The 14,627-nt window shown below is 35.1% G+C and overlaps 1 protein-coding gene and 1 long non-coding RNA gene across 2 annotated transcripts in view; one reads left to right on the forward strand and one right to left on the reverse strand.

Moving 5' to 3' along the window:
- LOC107641790 lies at nucleotides 4,058-4,770 on the reverse strand. Its single transcript, XM_016345244.2, has 2 exons — nucleotides 4,374-4,770; nucleotides 4,058-4,291 (listed from the first exon to the last, which is right to left on the reverse strand). Exons 1-2 carry the CDS (start codon nucleotides 4,759-4,761, stop codon nucleotides 4,263-4,265), a joined length of 417 nt encoding a protein of 138 aa, XP_016200730.1. The 5' UTR covers nucleotides 4,762-4,770; the 3' UTR covers nucleotides 4,058-4,262.
- LOC110271858 overlaps nucleotides 14,248-14,627 on the forward strand; it is a 16,962-nt gene continuing 16,582 nt past the window's right edge. The window contains exon 1 of the long non-coding RNA XR_002362677.1: nucleotides 14,248-14,323. This is a non-coding gene — a long non-coding RNA (uncharacterized LOC110271858). The remainder of the gene's footprint in view (nucleotides 14,324-14,627) is intronic.

The raw sequence follows: 14,627 nt of genomic DNA on the forward strand, positions 1-14,627 counted from the left end.
ATACCGCTCCCAAAAATACTTTCGTTCGATAACGTACATCCATAAATACCATTCAACTTACAACAACTCATAAAGAGTACATCCATATATATATATATATATATAAATAGTATTACAAGCATTAGCCAATACAATCCCTATCCCTCTTACAGAATATATCAAGATAGAGGCGAGGGTACAATAAATAATAACTAAGCAATACAAAGCATCTCAACAACAACTAAATAAACTCTTCGTGACTTCTGCACTCATATCCTGAAAGGAAAAAAATGTAGGGGGGTGAGAACATCATCCTCGAAAGGGTTCTCAGTAGAGGGTTTTTGGGAATTACTGTAATAGAATACGTGAAGATAAATCGTACCAGTGATTAATAACCGTCTTATGCCTCTTTTCAAAAACAACGATTTACAATAAAAGAGGAATCGGAAATCTTTTCTGAAAGAGGAACAGTTCAATTCTCAAAAACTCAAAAGCCTTTCAAAACGATTTATCTATGCTGAACCAAAATAGCCTTTCATATTCTTCCAAACCAGAACACAAAACCAAAACCAACCATCGGTCCATCTCATTTCAACCACGGCCCTAGGCCCAAACAATCCAACCATCAACCAATCACCACAATCCAACAGAGTCCCAGTCGCAAACACAGATAGGAAGTCAAGCACAAACAAACAGTTACAGCAAGTAGAACAAATAGCAGTTAATCACAAGTAATCACAAAGGCAAACCAAGTACAATATGAACGCTCAGACAATGTCACATAGATGCATGCCTGTACTAGTGGCTGATGATATCATCTGTCGGTTATAGAGCCAACCCGACAAGTCCTGGTAGCTAACCATTGGACTGTTCCTCTGTCGTGCATCCCCAACTCGAGTTATACTCAATATAATCGTGATCATAATCATGATCCATATCCATCACCCTCACTGGTGAATATTCACGGGGGCGAACTCATCCGGAGCTTTCACAGTGCCCGACCACCCTTACGACATAGGGTCAGCAGAGTATCAAGTCTCGACCTGGAGCACGTGGTGGCTAGCCACTGCTACTACCCAGGGAAACTCGTATCTCAGATAGTGAAAGTGCAAAATCACAATTATCAATATCTCAGCATATATGCATTCATTCTCAGCCATGGATCAATATCCATCTCAGCCATCCGGCTCACGGTTCAATCCAGAACCAGCCAATATTCATAATCTTACACAGCCATTCCGGCCCATAATAAAACAGCACTTCCACCATTCAAAATCATCAAATTCATAAAATTGGCATTTAAGCCATAAATCATTTTTCTCAATTCATTTCACTTTGAGATCAAGTTTCAACTCTTTTCAGCCTTGGCTTTAAAGATCTCATTTCTCAAATTATCTTAGGCTCATAAGCCACTTTTACTCAAGGAAAATTCCCCTCTTAAAACAAACCACTCTCGGCTTCCTCTTTCCAAAACTTTCAAAACCATGGAAAGTTAAAGATTCCTTTTGAAACATTCAAAATCACCCATCCAACAATGGGATTTTTGTAACAAAAGTTTTTTGGCAGAGTCCCAAGTCCTTAGGGGAGATTAACATAACTCATTTCCTCAAATTCACTTAAAATCATTAAAACCTTGGCTTCCTGATTTGAGTAACAAAATAGGGCCTAAGCCAAACCGAGTCATGTAATCAATTACTCCTTTCAAAACCATTTCCTTTACTTAAACAAAACCAGCTTCAATCCCATAATTAAATCTGAAGCATCTCAAACTGCTAAGAGAATCATTTTTGTTGTGTTAAACTAGAGTTTAAAGGATACTCTGAAGCTTATTTAAAACGTCAGAATAATGAGGTTCATCAATTGAAATCCAAATCCTTTTAAAATCACGAAAACTCCTCCAAGGAAAAATCTTTATGTTTAATAGAGAAAACATAAACCTATTTTACGTTTTTAAAACAGCCTCAAAGTAAGATTCTCTTTTCCATAATTCTTTCAAAGTGTAGCTTCATCGCTTTCATAATTGTTTTAGTTAAAGATGATAAAGAAGCCCTAATTTCACAATCCTCCAAGTAAATAGGAAAGGCATTAAACTCGTGATTTTCCTAAATAACATTTTCGATCAAGACTCGGATTTCATAGAAATTTCGGCAGCATCTCCCCTAAAACTTGGACTTTGCCACCCGGTTCGGGTCCCAACAAAACCATCCACAATCCTTTTCAACAGCCCAAAATCTAAAATCAGTTCAAGGCAAGCCAAATCCAACCGTCATCTCAATTCTATATTCAAAGAAAACCGTTTCAAAAATCAAATCATTATCAGCCGAATGACACATTTCTAAAGTTTCAAAGAAACGGTTCAGTAACAATCATTCATCAAAAATCAGATCATTTAAAGCAAGCCAGGCTGAATTCAAGAGTGGATTCTATTTTTCACATTCTCAATAAAATTAACTCAAATCAATTCTCAATGGATTAAACTCGATCTCAAAGCTTTAAAAGAATCAACTTGAAAAGCATTTCGTTTCACAAAACCACACAACAATTCAACCAACAGACGTTCGTAACCAACCAAGGCAAATCAAGCCATACATAAGGCCGATACAATCACCAAATACACATTCTCTCACATCAATATCCATATGTAATAATTCTAATATATAAGAATATAGTTTTTGGAAAGTGCCCCTACCTCAAAATGCAATCCCATAACCCAAACGCCTCTCAGAGTCCTTTCCGCCTCAACCCGAACTGACGGCAACCAAAACCTCAGCTCCCAGCCACTTTCGTGATAACCAAAGCAACACTAATCGCAACATATAATAATCAGGACTCGATCCCATATTACCAAGACTCATATTCATTAACCAAACACAACAGAATACTAACGCGAGATTATTCGAAACATAATTTCTTACCGAAATAACACAACGAGGCAGCTGCGATTTTGAACCGGCCCGGCAACAGCTTCGGCGGCGGCAAGAAGCTTTGATGGATCAACTATAAAAATCGCGCAGCATTAAAACCTTCTCGAAATCTAAAAAGGCAGAAACCTCAGCTAAAACCCTTACCGGCAAACTTTTCCGACGACGGCAGCAGGGTCTCAAGTGGCAGAAGCTCAGCCCAAAGCTCCGATGGTGATTTCGGAAGTCACAGAACCACTCCCGGTGGCCAGAATCACAGAGATGCAGCTCCCTTTTCCGGCAGCGACACCTGAGGTAGTGGCTAGTGCAGAAGCTCACAACGCAAGTAGCAACGGTGGCCTGAACCTCTTCCTTTCCTTCAGACCAGATCAGGCGGATCTCCAGCAGTGGCAGCACAGAGACGGCAGCGGCAGTCTGTAACACCCTCACTATCAGAAGTCACACTTCCGGTTGCGCCACCACCAGTCCTATAAATCGCAATCTAAATCAATCTCATTCAACAGCATTAATCAATAATTAAGAACTCTCGGTTTTCTCAAACAGTTTCAAACCAAACCGTTCCTCAAACCCTGTTCGAACCATTTCCAAAATAGTAAATTATTCTCAATAAACAAATCGTTTTCAAATATCAAGCCCTTTCCAAATTTGTTTTAAAATCAAATTCCGATATCAAATCATGTTCAATATCAAATCAAATTTCAATACTAAACCTTTCCTAAAATTGAATCATTTCCAAAGTTAAACTAAATGCCATTATTAAATATCTTCCAATAACTCTAGAAAAACTACTTTAACAACATCCGTCAACCAATCAGAATATTCAACTTTCTGAATCGATCAATCAATCAATACAACTAATAACCTCATTCATCCAAAACACTCAATTCAATTCATAAGACTTACGAAATCACCAAAAATGTATTTTACGCATTAATATCGATTTATAACAACTCTGGAAAGTAAACAAGTTTAAGAAAAGCGCCCCTACCTCGACTAGCTGAATTCAAGAATCAAAGGCGATAAACCCACTTATTCCAAATTAACAGCAACAGCAGCAATGGCATTAGAATCAGCAGTATTAACAGCAGCAACATCAAATTTGATGGAATCAAACGCGGAAACAACTATAAAAATTCAAGGCAATACCGAAAATAAAATGGAATTAAAATCGTAACAAATAGATAAACGAGACCAAGGCAGTTCAGAGTATAAAAGTGAAACAGAGTCAGGAGACAGGCTAGACCTAGGGCAGTGACACTGAACTTGAATTGGGGCAAGTCAACAGCATCGGTAGCAACGGTAGAATTGGTAGTAGTAATTCCAGTCACCCCAGCAGCGATGACTCTTTCAGAGCATCAACCATCACAGTCCACAGTTGCAGCAGCTTAATCCTAAAACATCAACGTCTTAAACTTCTCAATCAACGGATAACATGACAATAGCAGTGGGGGTTCAGAAACAAAAATGACTTACGGTAATTAAGGAAAACAAGGAAAATGAAGCGTAGCAGTAGTAGCGCAGTGACTGCAACAGCAACAGGAAAAATGGTCTCCTTCCCCACCTCAGCTCGTGACTCCGGCGGCGGCGATGGCAGAGAGAGCAGTGGCGGCAGAAACCCCCGCAACGCCTTCTCTCTCTCCTCGCGTTGTTTTGTCTCTCTCTCTCTTCGCATCGGATTCTGCTTGAGGCTTGATAGCAGCTCGCAGCGCCGGTTCGACGGCAACGACTCCATGGTGGTCCGACGGCGATGGTGATGACGAGGTGCAACGAAGCTGGCGGTGCACGACGCGACGACGGTGGCGACGCTCCTCACTCGCGCGAGCTTCCCCTGCTCCGTGACACACTCTCCTCGCTCCTTCATCGGCGAAGACAGCGGTGCGACGAGCGGCAGCGACTCGCCGGCACGCTCTCCCCCTTTCTTCTCCCTCTTGATTCGCACCCTCTCCTCTCTTTCTTTCTTTCTGTGGATTTTTGGCTGCTGCTAAGTGTGGTGTTGTGAGTTTGTTTTTGGAAGAAAAGGAAAGGGGTATGGCGGCTGAAGGGAGTGGGGTAATTAGGGTTAAAGTTTTAGGAAGTGTTTAGCAAATTAGGGTTTAATTTGGGACAAAAATGAAATCAATAATTTATTAATTTTAGGTAAATTGAAATTTGGTAAATTTTAATAAAATTAAAGTATGTTGTACAAATTTGAAATCTAATTTAATCTCTTAAAATTACTTTAAAAATACTACTTAATTATCAATTTACTAATCAGTTTTTAATCAAGTATTCTAATTTATAATTAGAAATAATATAATTTAATTTTCTTTTTTTTTCTGAAATTTATGGGTCTTACATCCTACCCACCTTATAAAAATTTTCGTCCTCGAAAATTGATACAAAATAAAAGAGATTTTCATAGTACTCCTCTTGAACTTATTTAAAAAAAAGGCGAAAAGTTCTCATTATATATACATATAGTTTCAAATACCAGGATTTTCATATAAAAATATGAAGGGTATAAGTATGATGTGAAACAAGGTTACAAGATAGGCTTGATGCACAAAATGATTTGTTTCAAACATGTGATGGTAAAATAAGGCGATAAAAGGTTATAAAACGGGTTAGGATTAAAACAACGTGCTTAACGTTCGCATTTGATCTCACACCAACTTTAGAGATTCAATTATTCAAACTTTAACTTAACTTATTCTCTCCATCCTCAATCGTACTTCATCGAAAAACTCATCTGAAGGTTTTCAACCACATCAAACACTTTGCAAATCTTAATGGTCACAAACCCGACATTAACAAAATCCTTTCACATGAAATAAGGTTCCACAACTCCCTGCAACATCGTACATTTACAAATTTCACCTTTTGCGTCTACCAAACGTACCCCCAAAGAATTAAAATGTTGTTTACTAAGTCCAATAGGTACACAAGATATCAAAACTAATCTCGAATATACTCAGAAGGATAACAGACCTTAGAAAAGAAGGAAAAGTAGTAAGGATCATGTTCGTGAGAATTTGAAAGAATTATTGAAATCACAAGTGGACAAGGATAAATAAGTAATGAAGAATATTGGAAAAAGGATCAACTGATAACTTTAAGGGTAACTCTTGAGTCGAAGGGATTCGATAGGATCAATAAGATGAAAAACAACACAGTATTTTGAAACAAATTCAAGCTAAATTAAGAAATATAAGGTTTACAGAAGAAGAATATCCAAACCAAAAACAAAGTTTATAGAACTTGAGTATGGTTTAAAAATATTTTTGAATGCATTGTTTGTAAAGAATGGAAAACTTAAGGGGAAATCATTTCATGTTCTGAAAGAGAAAATGGGTAACAAACATCCTTCAAAAGATTAATAAAAGCATAAATGTGGCATTATTTCAATATAAATTCAAATGGAAATAGATTACACAAGCTTTGTAAATGGAAAGATTAATTTGGCTAAGAGCTAAATTGTATTTTCTCTTTTTCAAGCATGTATGAAAACTACAATCTTGTTGAAAGAAAACTTGACAAAAAGTTTTACTCACCAAAAGAAAAGATGATGCATTACAATCGAACAGGTTTAAATCATATACAGGAATTTTCAGAATATAAAAGTAAAGGAGTGTAGGCTGAATTGAAAGCGATTTTATTAAAATTTTAATAAACGGTTATATCGCCCCGAAACAAGTTCAAATCACATCAAGGAGAGGCACTGCTCAAGTAAGACAATTCAAAGTCAGGGACAACTTTGCATAAGAATAAATCAAAACTTGTTTAAAAATGTTTAAAACAAAACTCCAATAATATACTTGAAGTCACAACTTTATAAGGATGTTCAATAATATTAAGATGCGCTAAAAAGGAACTCAATAACTTAAAAAGTTGATTCAAAACTTAAATTTCTTCAAAAGAATTCAAAACTTCTTCAAAATGGTTCAAACCACCAACAAATAAGAATAATCAAAAGTCATGAAGTATGCCGGAAGGAAGAATCAAAATGGAATTAGGAAAATTTTAATTTCAAAGGACGCCAATAGAAACCATAGAGGAAAACAGGGCAATTGTTTACAAAATTCAAGAGAATCATCAAAAACGTAAATATCACATCATGCTACAACAAATTCAAGTCGAACTAGATTATGCAAGATTTGTGAAATGAAAATTAGTTAGACTAAGGATAAAATTTTTCATCGAAAATTTTGAAAGACTTTTTAGATAATCAAATAAGAATTTGCATAAAAACATATGTTAGGAAATAAAGTTGTAATCCTAAGAAAGAATTTTGAATTTAAGAACTTCGATAGGAAGAATCAAGAGAAAGAATGGTACTTTTATTTAAACCGGATTTTGAGCTGAGGGGAAAAGAAGACTAAAAATCAATGGTAGTGTTTACAAAGAATGGATAATCTAAGGAAGGAATGAATTCATTTTCTCAAAAGAAATACAAAAAGTTTAAATAAGGTATTACATCAAAACAATCGTAGTTAAAATAAAATATGCAAAGTTTGTAAAATAAAATTTAATTGGGCTATGAATAAAATTTTATTTTATTTTGCTTTAGTATTTTATTATTTATTTATTTATTTTTATTTTTTTATTTTTATTTTTAATTTTTTTTTTTTTTTGAGAATCTTGAAAGATACTCGGATGTAAAATCACATAAGAGTACGTTTAAAAACTGTGATAAGGTTGAAAATAAATCAAGTTGTAATTAATGAAGGAAATGCAAAGTAGAAATTATTTTCTATAGAAGAATAGGTGAAGCTTTACAGATAAACAGATTTAAACCATATAAAGAAATTTTAGAATCCATGTAGAAAAGTATATGCTAAACTTAAAAGTAATCTTATCCAAAAATTTGAAGGATGATTGGGAAACACAATTAAGTAAGAAAAACATCAATTCAAAACTTTTCCAATCTAAAATGAGCTCAGATTACATCAAGGAAATACACAGATTACGTAGAGAAATTCAAGGTCAGGATTTTATGATGCCGAGAATTTGGAAGGTAATCAAGAATATGGTGAGTTTAAGGTATACATTAGACATGAAGCAAAAGTATCAATTTACAAAGTTAGCTTAGTTCGAATCATAATTTTCAAGGTTCAAATCACTCAAGATTTAAAGATCATACATTATGCCAAAACAAGTTTAAGTTCAGATCAATGAGCACAGGATTCTTGAAGAAGAATATAATCAATGGTAAAGACAGATGTTTTTAAAAGACTCAAACAAATTCTTAAGAATACAATCAAATAAGATTATGGACGAATAATGAAATACGGTTGGAGAATGATCAATGATGGTTCAAGAAAGGAATCCGAGTCAAAGAACTTTAATGAGGATAGTAAACAAAAAAAATACGATATGCCAACCTAAGCGACGTAAACAAGAATCATAAATCGAAACCAAGCACGAAAAGCGAACCCTAGCATCCGCGAACCACATGACTCGCATTAACCATTACTTATCAATTCCTTTTCGCCTATAATAACCTATTAACTTTCCCGTTCACATAAGCCATCAACATTAAGTTGGCCAGACTTAACATCAACAGATATGCAACGGTAAGCTAACAGTGTTAATTAATAGGCAGTCATGTGCATAAAATTCTAATTCTTGTTACTTGGACAAGACCTACAACATGACAGACACTCAGAGAATGCAATGAAGCATGGTCAGTCCATCCCCAAGGCTCTTATTAGGATGAACTGCTCTGATACCACAATGTAACACCCTCACTATCAGAAGTCACACTTCCGGTTGCGCCACCCTGATAGAAAGAAGTATTACGACTGCTTTACATACTAAATACTAAAATAGGAGCCTGACTCGACACTGTATTTGCTGATTTTCTTTTTTTTTCTGAAATTTATGGGTCTTACACAGTCCGAGGCGACGGCAACAGCACACGGCGGCGCAACTCCGCAGGGTGGGTCGTGCTTCTCCTCACACGATCCTGACAGCAGCTCGTGGCTGGGCCGAACGGCGGCGAGTTGAACGCGGATTCTGGGCTGCGCAGCAGCTTCTCCGGCGCTTCTCCTGGACAACCGTGGCAGCGTGATCCTCTCCCTCTCGTGTCTGTTTGCTCGCTCACTCGCCCTCCCTGATGCAACACGACGGCGCGGCGGCAGTGACGCCCGTCGGCGCCGCGCTTCCTCACCTCCCCTCTCCTCCGTTTGGCCAACAATGTTTCATGGGTGTGGGTCGTGTTTCCGATCCCCCCTTCTCTACCTCTTCTCTCTCAAATTCGGTTTCCTTCCTTCTTCATATGGCTGAGTGTTTGTGTTTAGGGTAGAGAGAGGCAGCAGTTGCGGCTGCTTGGGTTTGAGGGAGCTAGGGTTTCATTTTGAAACTTAGGGTTAAGGGCATTAAGGTAATTTCTCATAAGATTGTGGACAATATAGTAATTGAAACCCAAATTAAATTCAACACTAATTATATATATAGAAAGTACTATTTGCTCATCAATTTCACAAATTATTTTCAGTAAAATGCCCAAATCTAAAAATTAGAAATAATATAATTAATTTCTCTATTTTCCAAAATAGCAGTATTAATATTTAAAATATTAATTATTTAATCCAAATCATACAGAAATCCTTATTATTTCACAATTACCAACTTTATAATTTGAATATAGAAAGTAATCCAATAATTGTAAAATTGGATAATAATCTCAATTTATTTTCAAATTCGATCAATCAAAACTTGCTTTAATTTTCTTTAATAAAGAAATCTCTGAAATTAAAGCTACAGAAATACTGAATTTGAAATTAGCTCATGATAGCCCTTTTTCAAAGGTTCTGGGTCTTACAATTTTAGTATTGAGCCGAATAAAATATTCTATTGTTTAAAAAAGAAATCAAGGAACAATTTAATAGGCCCAACGCCCCCAACTGAATGATTTTATTTGGCCCCATGTATACCAAAATCTGAATGTCATTAAAATTTTAATAATATAACTAATGTTACATTTAAACAGACAAATTTTAAAAATTACAATATTCTTACTGTACAGTATAAAAGACAACACAAATTACAGACACTAAATATCACTCATAAAACTAAAACACGTTATTTCTACATATATAGATGTCTTTTGGCATCTATACCATAGATTTTGCCAAGAATAAACTTTGCTTAAACAAGAATCAATATTCAAAAGCATGGTTCCAATACGCTTTTTATTATGGTGAATTCTCTGGTGTAGAAAGGAAGTTATGTTCTACACGTATAGAAATGTGGTGGCAAAATAATTCAGTGACATCTGTCCACTTCATGAGACCATTCTGATAAAGCTGGTGGCAGTGTGTAGAGAAGACTGTGAATCCATGAATGTTGAGACAGGTGAGTTTAAAAGATTACGGGATGAAGTATACTAATTAAGTTGTATTAAGGGATCCGTTATGATAGTTAATAATGGGCCTATCTGAAGTGGGTTCTTTTAGTTATAAAGTATTTGTAAATGGAGTAAAAAAAATGGCTTTAGTGGTGGCTTCAGGTTTCTTCGTTGAAAATAGAAAGAGGGTAACCTAGGGGATGAACATAACGGAGGGGAAATAAAAACCCTAGATAGAGAGAAGAACTTGCTCCTCCTCTGACGGCACCGTAGCGAGGCTGAGTTTTCCTGGGTGGTGGCTCCACGCGTGTTGGGGGAGATTGGTCGGCTTCACTAGAAAGTGTGTTGTGCTGCGGGTGGGATGGTGTCGTTGCGCAAAAAATGGAGCACCAAAGTTGGGCAAGATTGCCATCGATTACAATCTGCCTGTGGAGATATGCATTGTATATTTTCGTTGCATAAAGTCCAGATGAAACTATTATGCCATAAGGTTTTTTCATCTCTAAAATGTGGGTATGCTCATGTTTGGGTAAAGACGTGATGTGCTTCCTAAGAAAATGTTAGAGTTTTGATTCTACCTTTGTAGGACCGTGTTCATAATTTTTTATCCTAACAAATTTGTCCCTAAAGTTTGCAATTGTAATAACAGAAGTTAGTTTAAATAGAATTCCATTTCAATTTTCAATGGTAACTTAATTTTAATAGTTCGTACAATTTTAGCAAGCAATGGTGTTATTAATTGCTAATTTACAATGTTAATATGCCAAAGTAATTTGATTACATGTATAATCTCCCTGCTAAATACTTTGAAACAAATTTTTAGAATGAGTTTATCTGCATTTACAAAATGTTTTTATGGAAGTTGTTCATCCGTAAGATGATCGTGCTGGACATGTAGTTGATTAATAACCCCATATCCAAAAGAGAAAGGCAAAATTTTAATTGCTACAACCAATATGGTTCCTTTTGTTTATTTTTTGTTATAGATTGAACACTATTTATATATCTGATCTTTGACTTTCTATTGCCTTGTAGATGTGCAAGGAAATTGACGAGGTTGGTTAATTTTCTGTGTAGCCCATATCGCTATTTTGTTCTTCACGCCACCTTCTTGGGTCATCCTTGACCACTTCTCTCACAGAATCTACCATATCTGCATTCCTCATAGCCATATATGTTGTAACCTTAATTTCTATAATTGCTTTTAGGTTAGCTTCTATTTTTCTGTCAACCTCTATTTTCGTTTCTTTGACTGCTTCCACCTGAGCGTGGGAAGCAGCCTGTGTATCCTAAAAGCATGTTGAACAAGTAGCTCTACAATCACATTCAAGGCAACTGTAGTCAGTGTAAGTAAGATGTTAATTCTTTTCGCAACCAAATGGTAAAATGATTTCTTTTAAAAGAAAAGGGAAAAAAAAGATGACAGGACACTACCAGAAAAATAATAATCTGTATTTGTCAAGCGTTTCTTTGTATTTCCTTATTTTACTAAAATGTCTTATCCCAATTTTTTTGTATTTCCGTATCGCCCACTTGGTCTTGTCGAAGACGTGATAGGAACGACGCAAAGCGAAAATGTGAGGTCGGAACATCTACTGGACCCTGCCGACGTAACTAGGGAGGTAATCACGACTTCCAAACCGTACTATCGTGTGTTCGGCATGTTTTGTCAGTCATTAATTAGAGTGCGGTGCAAAAATTAGATTAATTTAGTTTTGTCTCTGTGCAGGTCATGGAACTGCTCCGCAACCTCAGCTAGTGTTTTGTCGAGTATGTTTTTGAAGATGTGTTGTCTGGGAATAGTATATAGTCACTTTGCATGAATACCGTATGTGTAAGAGGAAGTCGGATATTTTAAGATGACACTTTGCATGTATCTGTACCTGGATGATAGGGGGATTAACTGTTTACTGTTGTGAATTAGTGTTATCCTATACTATTTTTTATTTCAACCAGGTTGAATAGTTCCTTCTTGATATGCAGTATGAGTGTGTTTTTTATGTAGGGTGGACTGAGAATCAACGGCCTTAAGGCCCATTAACTCTATGGTGAGATGTTGTTATTGGATTGAGAACCGAAAATGTCACTGTGGTTGATGAAATATAGCAACAAGGGGCATGAATTTCTTGTGCTAACAAATTATAGGTCATATGACTTTCATCCCAACTGCATCATCATCCTAATAACACTAGAATGTTGTGAGCATGAGTAAATTAGTTAACCCAACGTGTATACATATAGACTGTAGAATATAAGAATTGTCTAATTATCATTCGTACGGCATGGTTAACTACGTTGGCAACCCTCCTATTTGTTATGTTCTTTTTATTTAGATATTAAAAAGTGCAATGTCTCAATGAAATTATTGTAAATCAACGTCCTGGGTGTTGGAAAATGACCTGGGAATATACCCGTTAAATTTAAGTGTTGAGTAACTATTGTCTTTCATCACATTCCTTCTAGCCACATCATACCGTGACTTGGTTTGATTCAAAATTTTTATTTTTATTTCTTCTCGGCATGATGCTCTCGTTACGTTCCTTCTAGCAACTTTTTCAATAATGGCGTTAGATAACCAAGCAGCCTGTGTTGGGAGATAGGTAGAGCGATACGGGGGAAGCGAGAGAGACACGAGCAGAGATGGGAGAGAAGGGGAGTCAGGAAGACTGCGAGAGATATAACATAGAAAGCCAGCAGCAACAAGAGGGAGTTATATATATATATATAAATATAAATTATCATAATTATTAACTACAAATATAATTATTATTTAATTACAAATATAATTATCATAACAATATACATGATATTTTTTTGGACATAAGACAAGCCTATGTTAGGCATCTCCAATAAAAGTCATTTAAAACGAATAGTTTATGGCCCAAAATAATGTCAATATTAAACAATAAATTCACTATAAACATAATTTTTTTTTCAAACCCACATTGAGGTCCTTTACAAAAATTTCTTAATCATACTATCATTAACTATCACTGCAATGGAAGTTTCATGAGACATACCTTCTACCCAACTTGCAACACAGTGCAAAATTTGTCTTTTAATAAAAACTTGTTTTCATCTCATATTACCAACAGCTTTCTACATGTGTAGAATAACAACCTTTTCTACACTAGAAAATTCACTTTTTATTATTTGTTATTGTTACATTCAAACAACACTTATTACCAAAAGCAAGCAAAGTCTATAGAGTAAAGAGAAAACAAATAACAAATGGCACATACAATATACATGTCTCTCCTATGATTTGAAAATAAGTGAACTTTTGTACTTTTTCTATTCGTAATGCACATTCAGAGACAAAAACAATATCTTTTTTTTTTCTTTTATAACACTTATTACAACAAAATAAAACTCAATTGCAAATAAAAACATGTTTAAACATGAATAAAAATAATAATAATAATAATAATAAAAGCAAACAAAATAAAAATATTAAAATTAACTAATATTTTCAAGGGAAAAAAAAAAAACAAGACACGTGGTGCATGCATCCATCACCGCCACCATATACACCCGCATAATTACACATATTTATATTTGGTAGAGGTGTTTATGGGTCGAGGGAAATCGAATTTATCCTGATCTAAATCCAATCTTAAATATATACATTGGGTCTATTTTTTATATTCTAATTTGATCTTAGACCCGATAAAACTTAAATATTTTCAGGCCATAACTATATCGGGTGAAAAATGGATCTTTTAAGCTTTAACAATAATTTATAAAGAAACTTATTTATAATGCACTAATTTATAAAGAAGAAATTTGTTATCGAAAAGTTGATATCTATATTTGAATTTGAATTTGTCCATAAATTCTAATTTGATGTTTTTTTTTATTTATTTTTTATTTCAACAAGTGTGATTAAAAATAAAACAATAAACTTATAATTAATATAACATAATATTAAAATAAATTTAAAACATATATATCTTTTTTAGTTCTCTTAGGGTGCACACGGACTATGTATATTTTAGCTGGGTTCGTCTTGACTCGGATTCGATCCGAAATAATGACCAGGTATATTTTTAAGATCCTTACCCGACTCTAGACTCGATGAAATCACGCCAAATTAGTTCCTAAAGTGTTCAGGGCCGGGCAGACTCTTCAGATCGGGCCGGGCCATGCACACCTCTAGTATTCGGTAATATTAGAGAGACAAAAAACAATCAAAATTCTCATTATTTAATATTCATTAATTATCGCAATAATTAATTAATATTAAATAAAGTAAATTATAGTTATTTTTGGCTAATTTTCTTTACTTACCATACATTTTCATTTTGTATTTCCATCTTTTTTATCACCACACGCGTCACATATAAATTTATAAGGCATGCATATATTATAGTTACATAATGGTTTTGGTTACGATGATA

The sequence above is a fragment of the Arachis ipaensis genome, chromosome B05 (genome assembly GCF_000816755.2).
Source record: "Arachis ipaensis cultivar K30076 chromosome B05, Araip1.1, whole genome shotgun sequence".
Classification (NCBI taxonomy): Eukaryota; Viridiplantae; Streptophyta; class Magnoliopsida; order Fabales; family Fabaceae; genus Arachis; species Arachis ipaensis.

Bases quoted from the DNA above. Each gene is read 5' to 3' on its own strand.
- LOC107641790 (XM_016345244.2), bottom strand. From the start codon at position 4,761: ATGAAGGAGCGAGGAGAGTGTGTCACGGAGCAGGGGAAGCTCGCGCGA. The intron at 4,292-4,373 runs GTAAGTCATTTT...TTGATGTTTTAG, and splicing joins CCTTGTTTTCCTTAATTACC to GATTAAGCTGCTGCAACTGT.